The sequence below is a fragment of the Engraulis encrasicolus genome, chromosome 2 (genome assembly GCF_034702125.1).
Source record: "Engraulis encrasicolus isolate BLACKSEA-1 chromosome 2, IST_EnEncr_1.0, whole genome shotgun sequence".
Classification (NCBI taxonomy): Eukaryota; Metazoa; Chordata; class Actinopteri; order Clupeiformes; family Engraulidae; genus Engraulis; species Engraulis encrasicolus.
In genome coordinates, this window is record NC_085858.1 from 35652218 (window position 1) to 35677653 (window position 25436).

Below are 25436 nucleotides of genomic sequence, written 5' to 3' on the forward strand. Positions count from 1 at the left end.
TGGGAATGACTGGGAACACTGACTCTGGAATGACCTTGCCTGCATTGTACAACTGTGTATCTTTTCTTTGTCTTTTCTCTATCTGTGTGCGTGTATGTGTGTGTGTGTGTGTGTGTGTGTGGGGCCTGGCCTGTGTCATTTTGGCCTGTATTGTCTGAGAGACCTGCACCTGGACCTGAAGGCCAAACATTGAATGGGCAACTGGGCTGACACTTTGACTAGTCTTTTTCTATGACTGTGGTAGACCTCTCTCTCTCTGCGTATATGTGTAAGAGTGAAAGCGTGTGTGTGTGTGTGTGTGTGTGTGCGTGTGCGTGTGTGTGTGTGTGTGTGTGTGTGCGTGTGCGTGTGCGTGTGCGTGTGCGTGTGCGTGTGTGTGTGTGTGTGTTTGTGTGTGTGGTTTGGTGCCAAATTGGAATATGACTGTTATCATCATTGGATCTATTCCTAGGGGGAAAAAAAGTTTCATGAAAAATAAACTTTATTACTAGAACAGGGTCTGGAAACAATTAATCAGAAATGAAGTCATCCGCACACAGCAACCATCTGTGTTGTGTTCTAAACTCATTTGTCTAGACTGTTCTTGTATTCCATCAGGTGTTTTGTGAAACAGCTTGGAATATACGCCTTCACACTACACGTACGTAGCTCAAAATGGTGCTATGCAAATGTCCTGCTATGGTTATCCAGGCTAAGAATGTGAACTAGCCAGGATCCTTCTTGTTATTGTATGAAGTGAGTATATTTCCTGAATATGTATTGAGATATTGGATGTGTATTACAGATTGAAATGGATTACTGTGATACGATGAGAACTGGCTGTCAGTTGCATGTATTGCCACAGAAGCATGGATGTGCATTTTCCGAGTCAAATCTAGTAGTAGGTATTCTTAATTTCAATGTCTTTGTATATGTGGATATGTTTTGTTTGCCAATAAAAAACTTGCAGCACTTATGACATCAGTATTTACTTTCGTGTGTGTGTGTGTGTGTGTGTGTGTGTGTGTGTGTGTGTGTGTGTGTGTGTGTGTGTGTGTGTGTGTGTGTGTGTGTGTGGTGGTTCGCCTGTCCATTACAGACTTTACTGGGTGGCTCCTGGGGGTTTGTGTCCAGGGGGCTTCTGTATGGTGAGCTTTGTTCCACTACGCCTCAGTCTCCATACCGCTCTCCACGTACACTGTAAAACATTGCAAGCCAGTTTAACATAAAAAATGTAAGGTCCGCTGCTGCCTTAAGTCTGTAAGTTAACTCAACTCGAGGCTCAACTCAACTCGAGGCTTTCTCAAGTTGAGTTAACTTACAAATAAGGCAGCAGGGCAACTTACTTCAAAGTATTTTTGGGGCTTTTTGGACTTTGGTATTACAGGACAGTGTGAGAGTAGACAGGAAATGACCGGGAGAGAGAGATGGGGCAGGGCCAGGAAATGACAACGGCCGGACTCAAACCTGGGTCCCCGTGGGCAATGTAAGCCCGGATGTGGGGGGCTTAGCGTGCTGTGCCAAAGCACCACATGGGCAACTTACTTTTTATGTTTAACTGGCTGCAATGGATTACAGTGAGTTACGCCCACTCATGCTCAGATCTCAGCACAGTATCACTCCCTGGAGACTATACACAAAGAGTTTTGGTGTTGGTCTTGGACCACCAGGGGGAGCTAGTGGGAGTATTTCGCAACTCGGGCTGATAATGATGACCGGACAGCAGGATTAAGTCAATCTGTTTCCCTTTCTTCCTGTCTGTCTATTTATCTTCTGCTGTTTGTTATTGTGTGAGTGCCGCTAGCTGAAACATTAAGTCAAGTCAAAACAATGCGAGGTGAATGTGTTTGTACTGGACCATGTGTGTGTGCATGTGTGTGTTTGTGTGCGCGTGCGCGTGTGCTTGTGTGCATGCGTGTGTGTGTGTGTGAAAGAGACAGAGACAGAGGGTTCTAATCCGTAAAACAGGATGGGTTTAAGTCACGCACTGGGTTTTCCAGGGCGTCAAACTCATGGTCAACACACAGTGCCACTGGAGAGTACAAGGGCACAGGGCTAGATTCTCCACAGCAGGGATTGGAGAGTTTCTTGGAGAGGATGCCAACATTGTTGACAACACAGTTTGACTACTAAGGCCTGCAAAAACAAGCTTTAGCCTGCTTTGGCATTTAGAGAGTTGGAGTTCACAGGGGCACCTAAGTCACGCCCTTCTACTTCCGATCCATGGGGCAGGAGCTCGCAAAATTTTGAATGCGAGTTAATGGAGCGAGTCAAGCTAAATCCTCATCCCGTTTGGCATGTGCTCCGGATTTCACATATGATGACAATGAATTTGAAAGGTTTGGATTTGCGTCGTAAGACCACTCATTTTCGGCACGCAAGACACGTTATTTTAGCTTTTGTGCAAAACTGTGTTGGAGACACTGCGGTGACGTGAGCCTCGCTTCCTTCATCCGCGCTACACTCAAAAAACACCATGCGCGTGTATTCTATTAATACGGTTTTAGACAAATTCCCTCTCAAACACAGATCTCTCCAGGTGAAGATGAACGGGTAAACGTAACTTCACTGTCGACTTTGAGTGGCGGCTCAGCTGGCTGAACGGCGGCTGACGGAACGGTGCTAGGTTATTTATTTATTTATATTTACTCGAGCGGCTGGCTGAATGGCGGCTGATAAATAATAAACCATCCGCGTTCCGTCAGCCGCCATTCAGCCAGCCGCTGGGGAAAATCTAAATAAATAAATAAATAAACTAGCACCGTTCTGTCAGCCGCCATTCAGCCAGCCGCTCCAGTAAATATAAATAGGCCTAAATAGGCTAAATAAACTTGCACCGTTCCGTCAGCCGCCATTCAGCCAGCCGCTCGAGTAAATATAAATAAATAAATAACCTAGCACCGTTCCGTCAGCCGCCGTTCAGCCAGCCGCTCGAGTAAATATAAATAAATAAATAACCTAGCACCGTTCCGTCAGCCGCCGTTCAGCCAGCTGAGCCGCCACTCAAAAGTCGACAGTGAAGTTACGTTTACCCGTTCATCTTCACCTTAGTTAGGGAAAGATATGGATATTTTGGCAAATCTGTGAACTAATTTCTTACCAATAGATTTTTTTACCATGTGTTCTTACAGGTGTCTGGACACACCTCACAGTTTATCCACGGCCAAATCCAATGGGAATTTCCGTGACACCCCGTCAAAGTTGGGGTGCACAGAAGGCCTATGTAAATATTGGAACACGGCAGATACGGGAGAAACGATGCATAATGGGTCATAACTTCTGAAGTAAACTACATACAGAGACAAATGAACACATTTTTTTCATACATTACTGACCCAGTGAATTCAATTGAGGGGTATTTTTGGACATTTGACCACATTTGAACCCCGTTTTTGGTTAAAAAACGCAAAAAATGGCCTTAAATGTGTAGAAATATTCTTTTTTTTAATCATATTTCCAAGTTGTGTCCGTTATCACCACTTGCTCTTCATTTCTCATTTACAGTATGACATTACTGTATATAGTCTGGGTTTGATTATTCTATTGGTATTAAGCTGAAATAATAACCCAAAGTTTACCATTTTTAACCCTTTAATGTCCTAGACTGGAACCCGGAAAAAGGTTGCAGAAGGGGCCATAACTTCTGAAGTAAACTACATACAGAGACAAATTAACACATTTGTCCATACAATAGTGACCCAGTGAATACAGTTGAGTGGTTGTTTTGAACATTTGACCACATTTAAACTGCGCTTTTGGCCAAAAAAATGCAAAAATGGCTTCAAAAGTGTAGAAATTCAGTCATATTTTAAAGTTTTACCACCGTTTTCACCACTTGCTCTTTATTTCTCATTTACAGTATGACAATATACAGTATAAGGTATGGATTTGCTTATTTAATTGGTATTAAGCTGAAATAATACCCCAAAGTTTACATTTTTAACCCTTTAATGCCCCAGACTGGAGCCCGGAAAATGATAAAAATGTGTCAGAATGTGGGATAAGTTTGGAGGTAAACCACATATAAACACAAATGAGCATATTTTTTTTCTTACTTTTGATCAAATTTTAAATGATCAAACTGTCATAGACGTCAGTGTGGTGGAGGTGTAATTGGGTGGGCGGGTGCTGGTCACTGATAGCAGTTGGGGTGGGGGTGGGGGCTTGGTAAATTTCCTCTATGTTTTTTTTCTGAGAGCTATATATCTCTGAAATATATATCTGTATATCGGTACGATAGCTAGTTGGATCACCCTCTTTGGTAAATATGCAATTTGAGAAAAAAAAAAAAGAAAACTAAGTTTCGCTTAGACCACTTCTGGCTGTTATTCCAGCTTTCTACAGTGGTTTGAATATACTACATATTAATTAAGATAAATATTTAACCTGATAGTTACACCATTCAGTTTGTCATTTTTATTTATGTGTCAAAATAAAATGATGTAATATGGCAATTCATGCCTTATCAAATCATACATAATTGAATCACTGCTAATAATAGCTTTCGTTGGAGATTTAAAAAAAAATCTCTGGAGGTATACACTCTACGACCACTTAATTAGGTACACCTTGCTAGTGCTATGTTGGACCCCCTTTTGCTTACAGAGCTGCTTTAACTGCCTTCAACGATACTCAGGGAGGCTGTGGCATTCCAGAATAGTTCAAGTGGTGCTAAAGGCCTTACGAAAATCGACCATGGTTTTACTTTAGTAAAGTAACCATGGTTTCTCTAAGTACCATAGAACCATAATATTACAATGGCTCATGCATGTTTTTTTGGGGTAACCATGAAACTGTGGTTCCTGACTAACCATGGATAATGGTTATTCATGGTTTTCATGTTTTTTCCCAGCATGGTGTGTGTCTATGTTTTAACCATAGTCACAAACCATGCTCAATAAACCATGGTTAACTGTGGATTTCATGGTCACCCAAAAAAACGTTTTCATATCCGTGGTGTAATGGTTAGGGAGTTGGATTGAAGTTCACTAAGTTGCAGGTTCAAATCCCATCCTTCCCTCTCCCTACACCTTCATGACTGAAGTGTCCTTGAGCAAGGCACCTAAACCCACATTGCCCCAAGGACTGTCACCAATAGGCATATGTGTGTTGGATAAAAAGCAGCAACTAAGTGTAATTATCCAATCTTATATTGACCAATGTTAGTGAGCCTATGTGAGTTATAGCCTCATTTTCCTGTTCTTAGCTGACTGTAGAGGCATCTGGTGTGGTTTTCTGCAAATGTAGCCCAACAGCACAAGGTTCGACATGCTGTGCATTCAGAGGTGCTCTAATGTATGTGTTTCTGAAATACTCAAACCAAACCCATCTCCCTTGGATTTAGTGGTGCTCTGCTGTATCTGGTTAGCCTGGCACCCACCAACAAAGTGCTCTGAGCTAGATGAATTCTGTGGAGTACAGAATAGTGTAAATGCAACTTTGGAATGCGGTTTCCTGTGGAGCAAGAGCAGGGAAGCTGACAGGGGGGGACAAAGGGGTCAATTGTCCTTGGCCCAGGGAGAGATGGGGCCAGAATTCGGTCTCCATTACATTGAATGTATTGGGTTGGGGTCACTTTCTGATGGCTTTGTCCTGGGCACAAAACAGTCAGCGGCCACACACTCTGATGTTAGGTCCTCCAGTCTGACGAACTGGGATGGTAGTCTGTGATCCAGTTTACCAGGTCAAGCCACAACCCCACCCCCAGCAGTTAATAGTCGTGTTTGCAATTCCGCAGATATTTGCATGATCACAATGAGATCTGCATGGTCTTAGAAAGGTGGGGTTGAATGCTTGGCAAAAAAGGTGGACAGAAATATCTAATGTGACTTCCCAAGACATAAAAAGCTGCTTCATGAAGCAGTGAGTGAACTTAGTCACAAACATGTGGACTGGACACTCAATTCACGTCAACTAGATGACTGCCAATCAGGGCAGATTAGTGACGACATGGTGGCTGCACAAGTAGCAAAGCCAGCAGTCTGGCTAGAAACCGGCTAGCAGCCACACTCCAAGCAGCTTCATGAGCTGAAGAGACTACACAGGACTGCCACTTTTCCATAGAGTGCAGATCCGTCTGGACGGCGGTGCAAGGAGAAAGGAAACTGGCCACGATGCCAAAAACAATAAAAGCTGCCCCCTCCAAGAGTACCTGAAAACACCAAATGCTGCCTATTAGGCATGAACGGCCATCCGGGTACTTTGCTAGTAAATGTGCATTACGCCCCTTTATGGGGGAAATCAAATCGAATGTCTCATCAACTTACATGCTACATCAGCTAGCCTATATGAACACAGTCCATGCTTCTCCATGGCTGTTTGGCTATATTATTTCAACAGCCGGCAACACGGCATGCTCCGCGTGAACAACGCTAGTCTACAGGTCCTTATCTTTCGTTTATGAAACCCCAACACCAATTGACTTGCATTGGCTGTTTTCCCCATGGAAAACGTCACACCGTTCAAGAGTATTGGTGCCTAGCAGTCACATGATGAGCCTTGTCACAGCAGATTGCTATTAGGTTCTGTGGCCTGTTGTTAGTGGGTAGACATCAAGTCAATTTTCAGAAAATCCCCCTTAAGGACAGGTTCTTGAGAGCAGGGGCGCCACCAGAAATGTTGGGCCCTATGAAAGATTCGAATTTTGGGCCCCTTAAGGTAGCCTGGGCGGATAGCCGACTGTTGACTATGTCAATCAGTCTGGCCAAAGCCATGAGGAATCCGTCTCCGTGGACGATGGGAGATGGTTTGATCTTACTCTGTCATTTAAATGAATTGAAGTTCCAAATTAATTGAAGTTCCAAACTCAAATTAAAACCTGTGTATGCCTGTTACGTTATAGCGTCGCAAAAGCATACAAATAACAAAATGAAAGTGTGAATATAGTTACCTTAACCAATCAGTAACGGAGGTCGCGGGTGAGTTCTACGTCACCACTCAACTGTTTGCTGATTGGCGAAACACTGAGAGAACCGAGCTCGAGGCTTTTGCCAGACGATGTGTGGAGCCAAAATCTTTGGGTGGAGTACATGGATGGCGTCGCCAGGCTACCCTTAAGGGCCCCTCTTAGTGCTTTAGGGCCCTCTTGTCAGTGCTTGGGTCCTTAGAATTTGTAACATCTTTACCTTCCTAGCGGCACCCATGCTTGAGAGGATGTACAAATGTTAAATCCAACAGCTATGATGTCTAACTTGCCATCAGACAACTATACACACAGGTTTCGAAAATATATAGGCCTACGCAGTGAGAATTTGCCCGGCACTAACCCCATTTTTGGGCCCTTGGCACAGATGAACACAGATTTTCCATACAATATTGACCCAAGAAACGACATGAGGTGGTTGTTTTTCACTTTTGGCAACACTTGCACAGCATTTCTGGACAAAATAAGCAATAAATGGCCTAAAATGTGTCCAAAAACATCACCACCCTTTCATTGTTTCCTATGTTATTGAGTGCTTTTTTCACCACCTCTTAATTTATCATGTACCCAATCAATTTGTTTATTGTATTGGGTATTAATCTCAAACAGAATGTCACTTAAGTGAATCTTTTGCATCAAACCTGAAAAGCCAAAATAGGCCTATAAAGTGGACTTACACTGATGAAATTCTTAATTTGAACGAATGAAAAGACGGTTGATTTTCAACACATTTTAGACTGTTTTGTCCTGGAATTCAGTTTAAATGTTGTCAAATGTCAAAACCAACCACTCCATTTCATTTATTGGGTCAGTATTGTGTGGAAAAATATACTTATTTGTGTCTGCATGCCTTTTACCTCCAAACTTATTCCTCATTCTGACAGTTTTATCATTTTCCAGGTTCCAGTCTAGGGCATCAAAGGGTTAAAAATGTAAACTTTGGGGTATTATTTCAGCTTAATACCAATTAAATAAGCAAATCCATACCTTATACTGTATATTGTCATACTGTAAATGAGAAATAAAGAGCAAGTGGTGAAAACGGATGCAATAAAACTTGAAAATAGGACTGAATTTCTACACTTTTGGAGCCATTTTTGCAGTTTTTTGACCAAAAGCGCAGTTTAAATGTGGTCAAATGTTCAAAACAACCACTCAACTGTATTCACTGGGTCACTATTGTATGGACAAATGTGTTAATTTGTCTCTGTATGTAGTTTACTTCAGAAGTTATGGCCCCTTCTGCAACCTTTTTCCGGGTTCCAGTCTAGGACATTAAAGGGTTAAAAATGGTAAACTTTGGGTTATTATTTCAGCTTAATACCAATAGAATAATCAAACCCAGACTATATACAGTAATGTCATACTGTAAATGAGAAATGAAGAGCAAGTGGTGATAACGGACACAACTTGGAAATATGATTAAAAAAAAGAATATTTCTACACATTTAAGGCCATTTTTTGCGTTTTTTAACCAAAAACGGGGTTCAAATGTGGTCAAATGTCCAAAAATACCCCTCAATTGAATTCACTGGGTCAGTAATGTATGAAAAAAATGTGTTCATTTGTCTCTGTATGTAGTTTACTTCAGAAGTTATGACCCATTATGCATCGTTTCTCCCGTATCTGCCGTGTTCCAATATTTACATAGGCCTTCTGTGCACCCCAACTTTGACGGGGTGTCACGGAAATTCCCATTGGATTTGGCCGTGGATAAACTGTGAGGTGTGTCCAGACACCTGTAAGAACACATGGTAAAAAAATCTATTGGTAAGAAATTCACAGATTTGCCAAAATATCCATATCTTTCCCTAACTAAGGTGAAGATGAACGGGTAAACGTAACTTCACTGTCGACTTTTGAGTGGCGGCTCAGCTGGCTGAACGGCGGCTGACGGAACGGTGCTAGGTTATTTATTTATATTTACTCGAGCGGCTGGCTGAACGGCGGCTGACGGAACGGTGCTAGGTTATTTATTTATTTATATTTACTCGAGCGGCTGGCTGAATGGCGGCTGACGGAACGGTGCAAGTTTATTTAGCCTATTTAGGCCTATTTATATTTACTGGAGCGGCTGGCTGAATGGCGGCTGACAGAACGGTGCTAGTTTATTTATTTATTTAAGAAATTAGTTCACATATTTGCCAAAATATCCATATCTTTCCCTAACTACCTGGAGAGATCTGTGTTTGAGAGGGAATTTGTCTAAAACCGTATTAATAGAATACACGCGCATGGTGTTTTTTGAGTGTAGCGCGGATGAAGGAAGCGAGGCTCACGTCACCGCAGTGTTGGAGACTACACGTGCGCCTCGCATATCTGACGTGAACCGAGGCACAGCCAACCCTACCGCTGCACCGTGGCTTAAGTGGCTGCACGTCGGACATGCGACGTCTGTTGTGTAGTCCAAATAATTACATATTTTTGCACACACACAACTCAAAAATCGCTTGCCAAGTGAAGTCAACAAGCACACCATTGGTTGTTATTAATTCTGAGGCACAGCATATGTGTGATCGACGGGGAAATGCGAGGTGGGTCGGAAAATAGCTTTGATCAGTCCATTACAGCCCAGTCAAAAGTTTTTCCGTTGCCAGCCCCACAAGCCGCCCGGAAGGGGTGGAGACTTAGGTGCCCCATACTGAGCTCGAAAGTGACGTCACTTCCCCCGATTTCATGGGACCTCAACAGCGTTTTTAGCCGAAAATCGTAGCATGTAATCCAATGGCGGTATTAAAATGATATTTCGATCCCCTTCGAGTTGTGCCACGAGCTCCATATATGCTGTTTCTGATATTTTTGCTTAATTTTTCGTACGAACCCCCAAACTTTTTAGAAAGCTGTGTTTCTTCACATTTTTCATGCCGACGGCCTCGGAACAAAACATTGATACTTCTGCATGAATAATCTTTATCTAGCCTCTTAAACAGCATATTTGTAGCCCAGCGCATATCATGACTGAGATCAGAAGATATTTACTCTCTACCGTGTTGTTAGATGGTCAGCTTAGGTCCCGTGAAACGCGGAACTAAGGGGCGGGACTTTCGAGCTCATATTGAGCTCGAAAGTCCCGCAGGAAGGAGACAGTGTTGCCCTGAGCGCCACAACCACATGCCATATGTACGCGCTGCCACGAACAATATCATCCAATGGTTAATGGGACAACAACGCAATGCAGCTGCCACAAATGTGTGTGTGACCGAGGCACAAGTTCTGGCCTCTGTCCCAAGTACCTCTCGCTGCGACCCGCGGGATGGCGTGGCCATGACATCAGTCCCCGCCCATCAGTCACAGGTGCATTCTGGGATTGTATGCATTTTGATCGTGCAACACATAGAGGTCTGTGGCTAAACTTCTTTCTCTGACTACACTCATTCCTTATCAAGCCCCGCACATCCAGGGCAGTATCGTAGGTATTTTGATCGCTAAAACCACTCTGAAATCACAGCTGATATCACATTTTTGTGCTTTTATTAAGCACTTGATAAAGCATCACACAACTTTGCACGCATTTAACGTATGACTAGTTTTAATAAAAGGAAACTTAATCCAGTATGACATTTTAGGCTATGTCAGCATTTGTAAAGAAACTTAAAATTATGGTTAGCTACCAATGGCATGTTTTCTTCCCCGTCACAAACATATTTTACAACATTAGGCCTACCCAATTAATTGTTACAAAAATAATTTAAAGGCGCAGTGTGTTATATTCTCAGTAATTCATTTCAATAATTTATGCTTTCCTTTTACAAAGGTTCCCTTTTTCACTTACCACCACCATCAAATTCTTCAGTTCATTATGACTGGGAAAAAAATGCACTTTCAATACACGAAAATATGGATCTTCCCCACGTCTGCCAATTTGACTTTCCAGATAGACTAGTGATGTAAATTTACATAATGTATGTAGGCTACATTTATGATGCAAAGATGCCTATCTTTATCTGCAAATCTTACTGTAGGCCATACTATTAATTTATTAGTTATTATATTAGTCTATTACATAGCAGTGTTCAAGATCAAATAAATATTCAAGATGAAATTTGGCAATAGGCAGCACAATTTCAATGAGCCGCGATGTAACTATATCAAACTACATATCTGTTGTAACTATAAAGTTTGATATTTCGTTTAATTGTCCAAAAGGAATACTGTAAGTTTGCAAAATAATGGAACATGGAATGGAAGCACACTAAAACAAAATGAGACAAAATGTTCTTTGTGACCATTTCACTCATAGCAGCATAGATTTGCAGCAAAATTAACACTGCCACTATACAAGTCCAGTGAGATGTAGTTTTGAAACAGCCCCCATATGCAAAAAAGCAATATATATCAAGTAATAATATAGTACAAGAGCTTCTGCTGGTGCAGGGCTCAGTAGGGACCTCTAGTGGCAGCTTGATGTCCTCGCACAGCAGAGGACATGGCTACACCACACTGCATCCCATCAAATGACATCAAGGAAGTTGACAGAGGGGGAAAATGGGGACAGTTGTCCCGGGCCCAGAAAGAGAAATGGCCCAGAGTTCGGTCCTTATATCATTGTATGTGCAGAGTGAGGTGACCGTTTCAGATGATTTTGTCCTCGGCCTGAGCGGTCAAAGCGGTCAGCAGCCCAGCCTAACATTACAAACACAGGTGTCCCTTTCCTCTTATTTTTCCAGTGTGATCAGTGAAACTTTGATTCACTCCAAACGAGGTCACTTTGAAGGTCAAATAGACAACTTTGCCAGACTAAGTCGGCGATGAAATTTTGTGCTGCATCACCGAAAGGATGTTCCCACATTTCATTTTTCTCTATCAATCTGATTTTACTCAGTAGGACTAGTCAGGGCAGGATCAATTGTAATTCAATAAAATACTTGAATGTAGGCCTACTCAAGTAAAAGTAGCCTACCCATTTTAATAAACTGCTTTCAAAATGACAAATTGCTCAAATAAAAGTAATTTAATTCATGACTGAATGTAATTAGTTACTTTCTACTACTGGTAAGTAGAAAAGATGCTACTTTGTGACAAAGTTGTCACAATGTAGCTGCTGTTGAAGGCAGATCCTGCTGACAGGGGAGGAGTCTCCAGTGTTGCTGGTTTCGCGCGGGAAGTTTGGTCGCGTGAAGAGATGCGGAAGTAAACAAAACGTGCATGACAGCGACAAAGACAGCGAGCAGTGTTTGCGGCGGTGGTGGGGAAGTGAGGGTATTTGTTTATCTATGATGGAAATAGAAGTCGATATTATTGAATTTAGAATACCGACAGAGAATAACAAAACACTTTTCGTCTGGGACATTCTCCCGGAGTACTCCGAAGCCCATATTTATGTAAGTATCCCTGCTTCCTCAAGCACAAGTTATGCAACTCACCCTTCTGCTTCTTTCACCTTCTTGTTGTTCTCAGTCAGAGGCATGTCAGCTACCTAACCAACTGATACTGGGACATTGTATACCTTTTTTTTATATAGGAAGCCGTGTGGAATATCTTCTCTGCCTTCGGGGCACTTTACCTCGTGAAGGTGAGCCCAAATGCCACTCTAGCTCAACCAGGCTTCTATGCAATGGTCAAGTTCTACTCCGCTGCACACGCGTCAAAAGCACAGAGAGCCACGGACAGGACATGCCTTTTCCAGCGGTCACCTGTAAAGGTAAAGTAGGCCTATAGATGTTTTTTTTTGTTTATAAACACGGTGTTGTGAGGAGGGGCAAGACACTGGAAGCCAACCACGTGAGCTTAATGTTTTGACCGACAGTGGTTTCCAACAATCAGAGGCCAGTGGAAAACAAAAATGTAGAAGCCATGCTGCCCGACACATATTCGGTAATAGTGTTAGTGGAAAAGTGAAGTGTGTGTGTAAGCATTTTAAGATCTGCAGTGTTGAAGCAGCTGCAGAGTGGCTTCCGCCTCCTCCTTCTTCTCTTCCTCCTTCTTCTCCTCCTCCTCCTCCTCCTCCTCCTCCTCCTGCTCCTCCTTCTTCTTCCCACGTTGAGACAGTAGGCGGCCTATAATAAGAAAAGTTGCCCTGTTTTCTTTCTTTCCTTTTTTGGAAAGTATTTTTGGGGGCTTCTTGGCTTTTATTATTATAGGACAGTGTGAGAGTAAATCACTGGAAGAAAGAGAGATTGGGCAGGGTCGGGAAATGACACCGGCCAGCCTCGAATCAGGGTCCCCGTGGGCAATGTAAGCCCAAACGTGGGGGGCTTATCGCGCTGCGCTGCAGCGCCCCGGAAAAGTTGCCCTGTTTTCAACACCGTTGCTTGATCTCTCATCCCAGGTCCGCTTGAGCACCAAGGTGAACCCGTCCTTCGGTATCAATCCCAGGCCCCTTAGCCACGCCAGGTGTCAGGAGCTGGCCAACCACTACCTGGGATTCAACGGCTGGTCCACACACATCCTCACGGTGAGCAACAGATAGTCCTGCCGGTGTCAAAAGTAAAAACATGGTGTTACTACTACATTAGTATATGATATTACATAATGTTATGCTTGGTTATTCCATCTCCAGAAAAACTTTTAAAACTGACACAAATTTGATCCAACCAGCCAAGAAAGTCATCCAAAGAATGACTTAAAATGCTATATACACCCATGTGTCATCTGTGTGTGTTTCTAGACAAGAATGCTATTTACTCTCAGGTCACATCAATCAACCAAGGGGGGCAGTTGAACATTGTTATCCACACACAGGGGCAAATGCTCACTGTTGCTGTTCACATCCAGATGTATTTAGCTTGGCACAGTAGTAGATGCAAGAGTGTGTTTAGGAAAAAATGCTATCTACACCCAAATGCAAAAATCCAAAAATACTATTTACACTCAGGGTGTTATATCTACAATCAACATACAGGGTTAATTGAATATAGAGATTCACCCATGGGCCAAATTGTCATTTTTGCTATTTACACCATGGTGTATTTATTTTGGAACAGCAGTAGCTTTGCCTGTGTGCCGCAGGGAAAAAATGCTATTTACACCTACCTGGGTCTCACCTGGGTCTTCCTTAATAAAATTGCTTTACATCCAGATGTTCTTAGCTGGGAACAGTTGTAGTTGCACCCGTGTGACAGGTGCTGTAGTGTACAGTAACTATAACTGTTGAGCAGTTCCTCTGTGACGCTGTTGGAAGGAAACTGTAGCAGTACCTTTTTTTTACTTCTACTTTCACTTTTATCACCTGTGATGGGTCACTCACTATACACTTTTACATTGAGAATTATCCATCCGTACTACAGTGAGGTTGAACTTGGTTTGTTAGTGTAGTAGACCTGCTACAATAGCAGTGTAGCATAGGCACAATGCTTGCTGGAGTCAGTCATATCACTGATATATTTATAAAGACGAGGGAAAGGTTTCTGTTGTTGCTTAATCTTTTGACCTGTTTGCTTAACCTTTGTGCCTTAACACTCTAAGTATGCCTACTTGTAAAAAGCTGTAATAAGCTTTCCTGTTGTTGCTGTGGTGTGTTTTGTGTCAGATGAAGGATTTCTCCAGCTGCAGCGCACCTGGTGGTGCGGGCCTGGACGCCCTGCTGAGGGGGCAGTCTGAGGCCACAGGTAGCCAGGAGCTGTATCTCAAGTACGGCTGCGTGGTGGAGCTCACCCTCCCCCAGCACGGAGCCTCCTGCCGGGGCATCGGAGTCACAGAGGAGCCCCTGGATGGGGACGACCGTGAGTGTTGGCCTCAATTACCTGGCCCCACAGGGAGGCTTGGGGGGGGATGAGAAACACTAGTGTAATGTAACATATTGTGATGTGATATACAGTAATGTGTACTGTGGTGTACTGCAATAACATTATGTGTATTGAATTTGTAATTGTAAATGTATGCTATTGTATTGTAATGAATTGTAATGTCTTGTATTGTAATGTAATGTCTTTCTCAGGGCCTGAGGTGGTCTTGTTGAAGAGGGGAAAGCTACAGAAGTGGGCCCGGGACAAAGCAGTGGTCAACGCCTTCGAGAGGGTAATGCTCATCGTTCTGGGTGAGTGCTTTACCTCATGTATCACTACTAGGTCACTTAGAAGACTTAATGTGTAAGCAACTTTTTTTCCAGAGTTTTTTCAAATGTTTATCTCCGGTGAAAAACACATACTTAAAGCGTACATTAGATGGCTATACTTGGTACTTACTTTTAAAATGTGCATCATTGCACTATTAGTGCGCTGGAGCACTACTAAAGCAGTACTTCAGCACACTGAGTATACCAAGTTGACACCGATTTTGGACAGCTTTAAGTGCACTACAAGTCTACTTTTGAAATTATGCTCCAAACACGCATGCATTCGTATGGTAAAGAGTGTGTTGGCGTACACTTCTTTGACATTTTATTGTTACTTGCTGTTCATTATTATATACCTAAGTATACAATGTAACCGTAATGCATTGTATTATAAATATATTCATTGGTATGCTTGAAGTACATTTACAGTATACTCCCAAGTATATGAAATAAAATAAATGTAGTACCGGTAATACAATCCACAGGGTTTCTCTGTGCCTGAACAATGAACACAGCCACAGGTTACATGGGTGATCCGCATGCATAGTTAAATCAACATTTACAGTAATTACAGTGCTACAGAGATTACAGATAGACATAACAGTCATACTTAGCCACCTTGCACCTCCTTCCTTTGTTTGGTTACCTACTTTCGCACATCCCTCTATAATTCATTCTGAAGTGTGAGCCTATATATACTGTATCAGGACATATACGTGACCATCGTCATGATGTTGGGAAAATGGTCATTTTTTGTGAACCAATTTAAAATTTAAAAACCCCTATAGTAAACGCAGAATATAACAATGACTAATATTTTCATGCAAACCAAAGACATTCCTTCTAGATAAATGGCTTTCTGATTGAGAAATTTAGCTCCAAGAAGTACATTGCATGATGGGACATGATCTGCTCCTCCCCCTCACTTGTGGAAGTATTGGAATGCTTGCATCCTACTTTTAACAGACATACTCTGTCGCTTCTATTGCTCATATTGTTCTTGCTGCACAGTTCAGCGATTCACTGCTAAATCTTGTCGCCGCCGGTGTATTCGCCCGGTAAGACATGGTCCCTGTTAAATAATTTGCTGTTATCAGAATGGCCATGACCAAGTCGCAATGTATTACGAATGTAGTGTGTTATTACTAGCGGGCAGTAGTGCAGTACAATTGTTGTTACGTTTTTTCACAATTACAGCGTTCCACTGGAGTGTCGTTGTACATCAAGATTCTCCTGCAGATATGTCTTCCCATACTATCCCACTGTCCCTGCAGCTGCTTAATGCCTCAATGGTTTTGGGAATTGTAGCTGAAATTCCGTACTAGTGGGAAGAATGTGGGAGGGGGGAGGGGGGAGTGAACTCTAACTACACTCCTGCATCCTCACAGGTGGCTCAAATTTCCTGGAGCAAGACATCTAACCCCATATTGCTGCAAGTGTGACTATACTTACACCTTAATCCCACATGATTGTTTTTTTTCCCCCGTGATAAACTGATCTTGAAAATGGTTCTATAAATCCACTGTCTCCACACTATGAAGTTCTATATAGTGCACAATGTGCTCTGAACTTTTTTCCATCTCCATTTTTTGGGCTTTTGCCAAAAACAGCCTTGTGTAATGTAATGCAGCTTTTCTAGCTGACCTCCAGTCAAGTCTTGAGTTTCCTGTGAGGTTCACGGTCGGTCCTCTGTTTTCCCCAAGAGGTCCAGCCAGACCTCCTCTCCTCCGCAGCAGATTGTGGTCAGCGCCTTTGGGGCCAACCGCCTCTGCCCTCTGTTCTACACTGCTGTTCCCACTCTCCACTGTGTACAACTAATTACGCCCATGCACTCCTCATCCACATGCACATTCGCTTTCTTCCTGCTAGCTGGTTCTGATTAAAAAGCACATAGAATAGAATAGAATAGAATAGAATAGAATAGAATAGAATAGAATAATTCAATTTCATGTGTTTCTGTTCTGTTCAGATATAGTAGAATAGAACAAAACAGGATAGGATAGAATAAAAAAAAAGTAAAAGTACACAAAACAGCATGCATACCCGTGCAAACAACATATTCAGTGTAATTGCAGAAAAGGGAAGACCGGATATATAATTACAATAAAGTATCAGTACATGTCATATACGTGTACCTTGTATTCATACAGCAAAGCCTTTGGTACTGCTCCTCCCCATCCGCCCCCATTTGTTTGACCAAGCGGACCAACTGACTCTATGGATTAGGTGGTTATCCCGCTCCCGGAGGGAGGGGCAGGGTGTTGTAATTGGGCTTGTAGTTTGTCTATTTGTGTTAAGGAAAAAAAGAAAACATCTGGGATGAAATGGGAATTGATTTGGTCAGAGGATGGACAAATAACCGCAGACAACCTGATGTAAATTGTTGGACTAAATGGGGGACAAGATCCATGCGGATTTAAGACCGTTTTGCTGCTCACCTAACTCAGCCTTTCTTAGTTTGCTTCTCCCTTAACATTGCTGCCTGATCAGCGCAGGGGTTTTTACCTTGTCTACCGGAAAAGGCACACCCAGTGTCATTAAACCCAGTGGTGTAGTCTACGTAGAACGCAGGTGTATGCACCTTAAAATGTCAGGGATTTACTTATACCCACCTAAAATTGATTGATGCAGTATTTAGAATGGCACAGCATACCCACCACAAAAATGCTCAAATATACAGTATACCCACTTCAAAAAAGTGGACTACACCACTGATTAAATCCTGTGTGTGCACTGCAGGTAATGGGAAAGTTGCAGTGGAGTGTAGAAGTGACCCTGATGAGGTCTTCCCTGATGATGAGGAGGAAGGAACCCTAAAGGTACAGTATGCACGTCCCACCACCTCACCTGTACAGGCATACAGTATGTCAGGAGCACATTCAGCATATATACAATACAATACAATACAATACAATACAATGTCTTTTATTTGTCATTGTGGCAAGCACAACGAAATTGTGCATTCCTTGTTGAAGCAAAAATAAATAAAAATAAAAATAAAATAAAATAAATAAAAATAAAAAATAAAAATGGAATAAAAATAATGGTATGTATATAAAAACTATGCTTTTGAAGCAAAATTCATTTCTGTGATGGCCGCTGCGTAGAAACTTCATATGGGGTTTCCCTCAAGTGAAGGAAGCAAAGGACAGCACTCTTGGGCGAATAAACACTGAACAATTTGAAGAGTGCTGTCCTTTGCTTCCTTTATTCATTTATGGTTTATGTGGGATTCAGCACCTAGTTAAGAACTGTGCAAACCATTAGGCGATAGTGTGAGCGTGTCTTCTTTACTTTTTAAGTTTTCCCCAAGTAAATCAGGAATACCTAATTTCTCAGCTCCCAAAAGTTGGGAAACAAAAACAGTTCCCACACTCCCTCATTTGAAAGTACATCAGATCATCACAATTGCATTCAGCTAATGTTGATGTCCTTGTAAGATTTCATTATGAGCACTGTTACAAATATACACTGAATTTCCTTAAAACCTTCATAGCACTGGGGGTTGAATACATTTGAACACGACTGTGTCACTGTCACATAGCCACTTAAAGTTGTACTGTGAATGTCAGAGGATTATGGAGGCATGTTTGGTCGCTATAAATGGGTTGCTGCACACTTCCCGCTTGCCACATTTGGTGTGCACATACATACTTTAGACGCTAAGGATAACAAAAGCTCAACTGTACTACTGTAAGAGGAAGTGGTCTGCACACTGACGACGTACTACCAGCATCTGGCTTTTTACTGTGCAGAATATCCGTCAAGTCTTTGACCCTGTTGGGGGATATGAATTGCACTGCAAAACTGTGCCCTAATGCAGTGGTTCCCAACCTTTTTCTTCAGGGACCCATATTTTGACCATTGTAAGATTTGGTGACCCAACTGCGTGAGGGCCCGCACGAGAGGGAGTAACATGATACTCTGTTTCCTGCGAAAACTCATTTTAGCTATGTAATTTTATTTGTCTTTGGTAAAATATAGAAGAAATGTTTAATGTAGCACAACATTTTGATGTTTAGATACTTTGTCATTTATTCAACATGGGCTATATATGGTATTAAAATTAAACTCCTTAAAAACAAGAAGGCTGCGACCCTCTCTGGATCTTTGGCGACCCATAGGTTGGGAACCACTGCCCTAATGTATTACATAATAATGTATGCATAGTTATGCCTGTGAGTCCTGCACAGCAGAGGGGACACAAACTCTCGCCCCTTGACACACGTATGGGAGACCCTGTACACATTTCCAAGCCTGAAGCACATCTGCTTTCAGTATTCAGAGTGCCAGACCAAAAAAAGTGGAGTGAAAGAAGAAGAAGACAGAAAAAAACGAAAACAAAACATATGCATTCCACATCATATCACATACTGTAGCACATGGAAGGGAAGCTACAACTTGTAGTTACTACAGTCCCAGGATCATTGAGTATTACTGGCTGATGCCAAGAATATACGGTGTATGCATTACCCAGGAACTCACAAGCTAGTAATACCAAGATCAATGTTTATTACCACGAAATATTGAAATAGTAAACTTGATACCACGAACAATGTGTACAGTATTACTAGGTAATAGTTAGAGAAATATCAAGATGATTGTATTTTACCTGATTATGCCAAGGTAGTAATACCAAGATCAACATGTATTTCTATGTAATATTAAAACAATTATACCACAAGATCCATGTGATTACAACATAATACTAAGGTAGTAATACAAAGATCAATGTGTATTACCAGGTAATAGTAAGATATGACCCAAGATGATTGTATATTACTATGCAATATCAAGGTGGTACTACCAATGTCAACGTGTACTATGTTCTGACTGTGTTTCTCTGCACCCTGTCAGGTGAATGACATCCCATGGAGTGAGTATGAGGGGGGTGAGGAGGAGGAAGAGGACCTGACCTGGGACCTCAGTCTGCATGTGACCGACTAGCCTGACACACACACACACACACACACACACACACACACACACACACACACACACACACACACACACACACACACACACACACACACACACACACACACACACACACACACACACACACACACACAGTGTCATTCATGATACCATATGTACAATACATAGACCCCAGATATGTGTCAGATTACAGTAGTCGAGAGTTAGAGTTTCTTTCTATACTTTGATACGATGCTGATCTTTCACCGGCTAGAACTGTTGATGTTGTCGCTGAAACCCCTTTCCTCTAAAATGTTAAGGACTGTTGGTGTGTTACTAAAGTTACATTATTTTTTCATATCACACTTTATTTTGTTTGTAAATAAAGACATATTTATTTTAATGCTTGGTAATGTTTTTAAAAAGACCTTCATTCAGCCAGCTGTGTGGTTCAGTGGCAATGGTGTTGGATTAGAGATATGGAAGTTGTAAAATGACCTTCATTGCGGTATTTATTACCAACTCTGGGGTGCATTTCTCAAAACCTTAGTTGCTAACTACTTTAGCTACTCTGTAGTTTTCAATGCAATTTCCCATTGGCAACTACCCAAGTTGCTAACTGGCTAACAACTACGCAGCCGAGAAACGCACCCCTGTCCTGTGACTCCATACCTACAAGCGGTACATAGACCAAAGCTTCTTTCCCAGACATGCAGGGCAGGCTTCAGAAGTTGGACTCTGGAATGAACAGTGCTATTCTCCATCGTCTCCAGCTGCCTCCATACTGCGAATACTCAAGCTGTGTGTAGTCTCCAGAGATACAGTGTTGAGAGCCGAGCACAAGTTTGGTGCAGAGTAAGAGCCAGGTTGTGATTCATGTTTATCCGACCTTCTTGAGTTTTGGAGAGAGAAAAAAGCACACGCACACACACACACACACGCACACACGCACACACACGCACACACGCACACACGCACACACACGCACACACGCACACACACACCGTACAGCCGCATTCACTGCACGTTTCGGCCAGCAGCACCCACACAATTACAAACACGGAATAGACAGATCATCAAAGAGATCATAGACACGCAGAGTGAAGCCTGCCAGCTTGCCATCATCATCCTGCCTGATTTCGAAAGACTTCCTTCCAGCCAGGGCCGTAACCAGACATTTTCAAATACCGAGGTCAAATACTGCGTTTTGTACTGTATACTGTAAATTTAGAATGCTTCAAATACTTCAGTCAAACTTTTAAGTTTGTTTTCATTAATCACTGCCTTGAGGATAAATGGGGGTGGCATATACAGACTGAATTCATCATTGTTGATCATTGATCGATTTTCATCATAGACAAATTTTATATTTCTAAAAAAAAAATACAGAGGACATGACCTCTGTGTCCTCAATGGTAGTTACGGCCATGCTGCCAGCTTGCCATCATCATCCTCATCCTGCCTGATTGCGAAAGACTTCCATCCAGCCCTATTAGGTGTCCCTGGCCCCAGCCCAGCAAAGCCCCACTGCAACGGCAAGGAGCGGTCACTTCTGCGTTTGTGAGCGCTGAATAATGTAAACTGTGCCTGCACCAAAACAAAAGCCGTCCATCACCCCAATCTGTAAAGAAGAAGGCATTTTGTTTTTTAGTTTTGGCTAGAACAGAAATGTCAGTGTTGGGTTAATGGTCGGAGATGAATCACAAGTAATTACCGGAAAAAATGTCCTCACAGAGAATTGTTTGGATGCTATTCAGCTCATCACCAGTCTTGGTGCTCTGTTGACGTGGGCTGCTTCGGCGAAATGACCTAATGGGCTTTTAACATTACTTGAACCCTAACCTAATTCTGTACCTGAATTATTAACCCCTAGACCAGTGACCCTTAAACTGTTTTTCTTAAAGCCCCCTTACCTGTTCCCAAGAAAAACCCAAGCTTGTCCAGTACTGCACATCTCTGCCCTTCCTACACTTATGAACATTTGTGCCGAATTGGATGATGGCGTCGTTATTGCAACTATTCTTGACCTTATTTATAAGAGTAGACGGTAGCATTCTTGAAAAATGACAGTTAACATTGAGTCCTATGAGACCAGTTAGCCGCCAGCTGGTCTCATAGGACTCAATGTTAACTGCTAGCTTGGAGTTAAAATTTGCACTGCCATACCCAGAGAACGTCCAAAAGTACAGGAGAACGGCGAAACCCTATTATTTAACTCAGGGGAGGTGTAAAATAAGCTTATTTCCAAAAATGTGACCGTATCACTTTAGCAATTCCATTGTTTGGGACATGACAAGGCTTGTACAGTCAGAAAGACCATTGGAATCCAGGCATGATGCTGTACTGGTAACACCAGCCACCAAACCTCTCATAGAGTTGAGTGTGGTCACTACAATAGCTTTGACCAGGTGAACTTTGAGGAGAATCTCCTGAACAAACTAGAGCTGTTTCACTTTTTGGTTGTCCAGATGTCTGCACCAAATGTGGTGATTGTAAATTTACAAAAAAAAATACCTGAAGCACTTGACTCACCAAAAACCCTACCTGCCTGTCTAAATGAGATGCTTATTCCCAGATGGAGGGCAATTGCCACAGCTTTGTCACTGCCAATGTGCCAATTCCAGTTTTCTCCACTCGACAAAGGATAGATGTGCAGCCGCTGTGGCTGATGTGTGGCCAAACCCAGACCCTTTGATTGGCATCCAGAACCTTAACAACACGTTTGGCCAAGGTCAAAGACATGCTATTGTTCTGTGCGTTAAAGGAGCACCAGCCAATTTCAACATGCAGTTGTAATGCTCACTCTACCCTGGACTTGTCAGTAAATTAGATTTTTTTTCAGCCTTTATCGAGACCCTGGTCATTGTAATAGGGGCAGGTGTTTGTTGACATAAAAAAAAAAAAATCTTGATTTATTCCCAAAACATCCAAAAGGTTATGTAACATCAGCAGACAACCATCAAACAACGACACCTTTTGGGAAATTTTTTGGAGTAGGTCTATGTTGAGATTTTTTTAAATGTTAACAAAATCTGCCCCTATTAGAGTAGATCAGATTTCGGAAAGCACTGAGCCGAAAAATGCAGCATCACCAGATACTGACAAGTCAAGGGTAGCATAACCAATACAACAGCATATTGAAATTGGCAGAAGTAGTCTTTCAACAGGTTCCGATGAGGTCTGAGCCTTCAAAACCACTGATGAAATAAATAAATGGAAGAGGACAGCATAGAAAACATGGTTCATTTTACAGAGGCAACTAAAAAGTGGCCATGCTCTCACCAAACATTGAGGAGAATGGCAAGACGATTCTGGAGAAGGTAGTGGTTCTCATGAATGAGAGGTTCAGCAGCAGATTGTATGGATAACGCTTGGCATTAATTATTTGACAAAAAGCTGAGACCATGTGCAACAAGAGCATTGATACACCATCAAACATCACTTAATCAATCAATAAAAATGTATTTATATAGCACAATATCACAACTAAACTCAAAGGGATTTCAAATACACTATACTGCACTACAAAGGTGCTTGTGGCAAACCCGTATGGTCCGCATATGTCCCTTAATAGGCTACTTACTGCACTTCGCCTTTTTGGAGCCCATAGCCTACATATTCTCACATTCACACACCAGCTCTGGAGGCTGCCAAGGTAACAATTGTCCAGGATTTATGTGAAAAAGTGCTCTCTCTCTCTCTCTCTCTCTCTCTCTCTCTCTCTCTCTCTCTCTCTCTCTCTCTCTCTCTCTCTCTCTTCTCTCTCTCTCTCTCTCACACACACACACACACACACACACACACACACACACACACACACACACACACACACACACACACACACACACACACACACAGACACCAAATCAGACTGGGAGTGGGTTAAGGCAAGTCTGTGCCAGGGAATGAGAGAAGATTGGCAAAGAATGGACAGGGCAACCAAGTCTCCCTTCACAAAGTTTGTTATGTGCGGCAGGTGCAAATATTTGTGTACGTGTACCGCCTCATGAAGCAGCAAATGTGACGTATAATTGTGCCGTATGCTTTTATATCCGTTCTGTTATGGTTTACCATTACAATGTGTAGTGCTTGTGGATTATGTTTCTGCACTGCACTGCACTGCACTTTCTTCACTAAACCCAAACATACACACACTGACACACAACTCACACCCACACACACATACACACAGACACACACACACACGCACACACACAGACGCACACCGCACCTTCTACCTGCACTAAACACACACACACACGCACACACACACACACACACACACACACACACACACACACTGCTGCTGTTGTACTTGATAGACCTTTTTAATATTTATTTTTCTTCAAAATGCTACTATTACTATGTCAGAACGCTATAAAGGACTCTTTAGGAAAAGCAAAAAAAAAACAAACAATTACCTCTTAATGTATGTTCTCTACAAGTCTTCTGTTGTCCAGTCTTGCACTTTAAATGTCTGTATGAGCACTGTCTATGTCCATACTGTCTTAAGTCCATGTATAAGTACTGTCTATGTCTATACTGTCTATGTCCTTACCTAGATTAGTCTATGTCTGTATGGGAAAGCAAGAAATGTAATTTCAAATTCTTTGTATGACCAGTGCATGTAAAGAAATTGACAATAAAACCCACTTGACTTGACTTTCTGCATTAAAGGGCTATTCAAAACATTACACTTTCAGACTGTGTGATGCACACAGAAATGTTTTCAATCAAAATTAGTTGTTTTCATTGTAATTGTAATTGTATTTTAAATCAGTTAACATTAATAATTATTGGTAGAAAGCAAGGGTAGCCATCTTTGAATGCCCTTCTTTCAAAGAGGGCACTCTAATGATCATTTCTGCAAAATATCATGCTTGAATCATAAAGTTAACTACGTATTATTGGCCTTGTTTACAAGTGGAGAGGGTGGGCATCTTGGAAAATGGAGACCATCTTGGATTTTGGTGTGGTTTACCAAGAGTAAATACAAATGAACGTTCCTGCCAAATTACATAGCATCATTAATTTAACTATGCTTGGCCTATTTACAAGTTGACAGGTTAGCCATCTTGAAAAATGTTACTTTTCAAAACGGGTGTACTCATTATTGCTGTGGTGGACTGTGCAATGCCCCAGCCTTAGACAACCACCAAAGCTCCAGCACAGATAGCAAAGCAATTGATGCACATTGACATATTTACCATATAGCACAATGTCATAATAACAGACTGCACGAATGTCAGATAGATAGATGTAAAGAAGGAAAGAGGTCTGTTGCATTTCCAATGCAACTAATCATCATTACCCTGCCGGATCACAAAACACCTCCAGGACTATCACCAAGCTTAAGAACAGACCCGCATGGCACATTTGTTGCCCCTGAGCCAGGCCACAACCAGCATGGGAAACCCAATTCTGCTTTGCATAATCATTACGATCTGAAAGAGAACATAGATCCTATACCTCAGCGAGGGTACCAAATCTTGGGCTCCAATTAGAGAATGGGTAGGGGTGGAAAGGCCTTGGATAGATACAACTGGCTTTGGGCAGGCTTCACTTTGTGTGTGCCATGCTGACAGACTCTTACCCAAAAATACTTAATAGAATAAAGGCCAACGG

At 42.1% G+C, this 25436-nt stretch overlaps 1 protein-coding gene across 1 annotated transcript; it reads left to right on the forward strand.

Annotated features, from left to right (window-relative positions):
• Window positions 1–12041: 12041 nt before the first annotated feature.
• On the forward strand, window positions 12042–20214 carry rdm1 (RAD52 motif containing 1). Its single transcript, XM_063215192.1, has 7 exons — window positions 12042–12222; window positions 12363–12542; window positions 13170–13295; window positions 14370–14562; window positions 14778–14876; window positions 17634–17713; window positions 19752–20214. The coding sequence occupies exons 1-7, from the start codon at window positions 12115–12117 to the stop codon at window positions 19839–19841; spliced, it is 876 nt and encodes a 291-aa protein (XP_063071262.1). The 5' UTR covers window positions 12042–12114; the 3' UTR covers window positions 19842–20214.
• Window positions 20215–25436: the final 5222 nt, after the last annotated feature.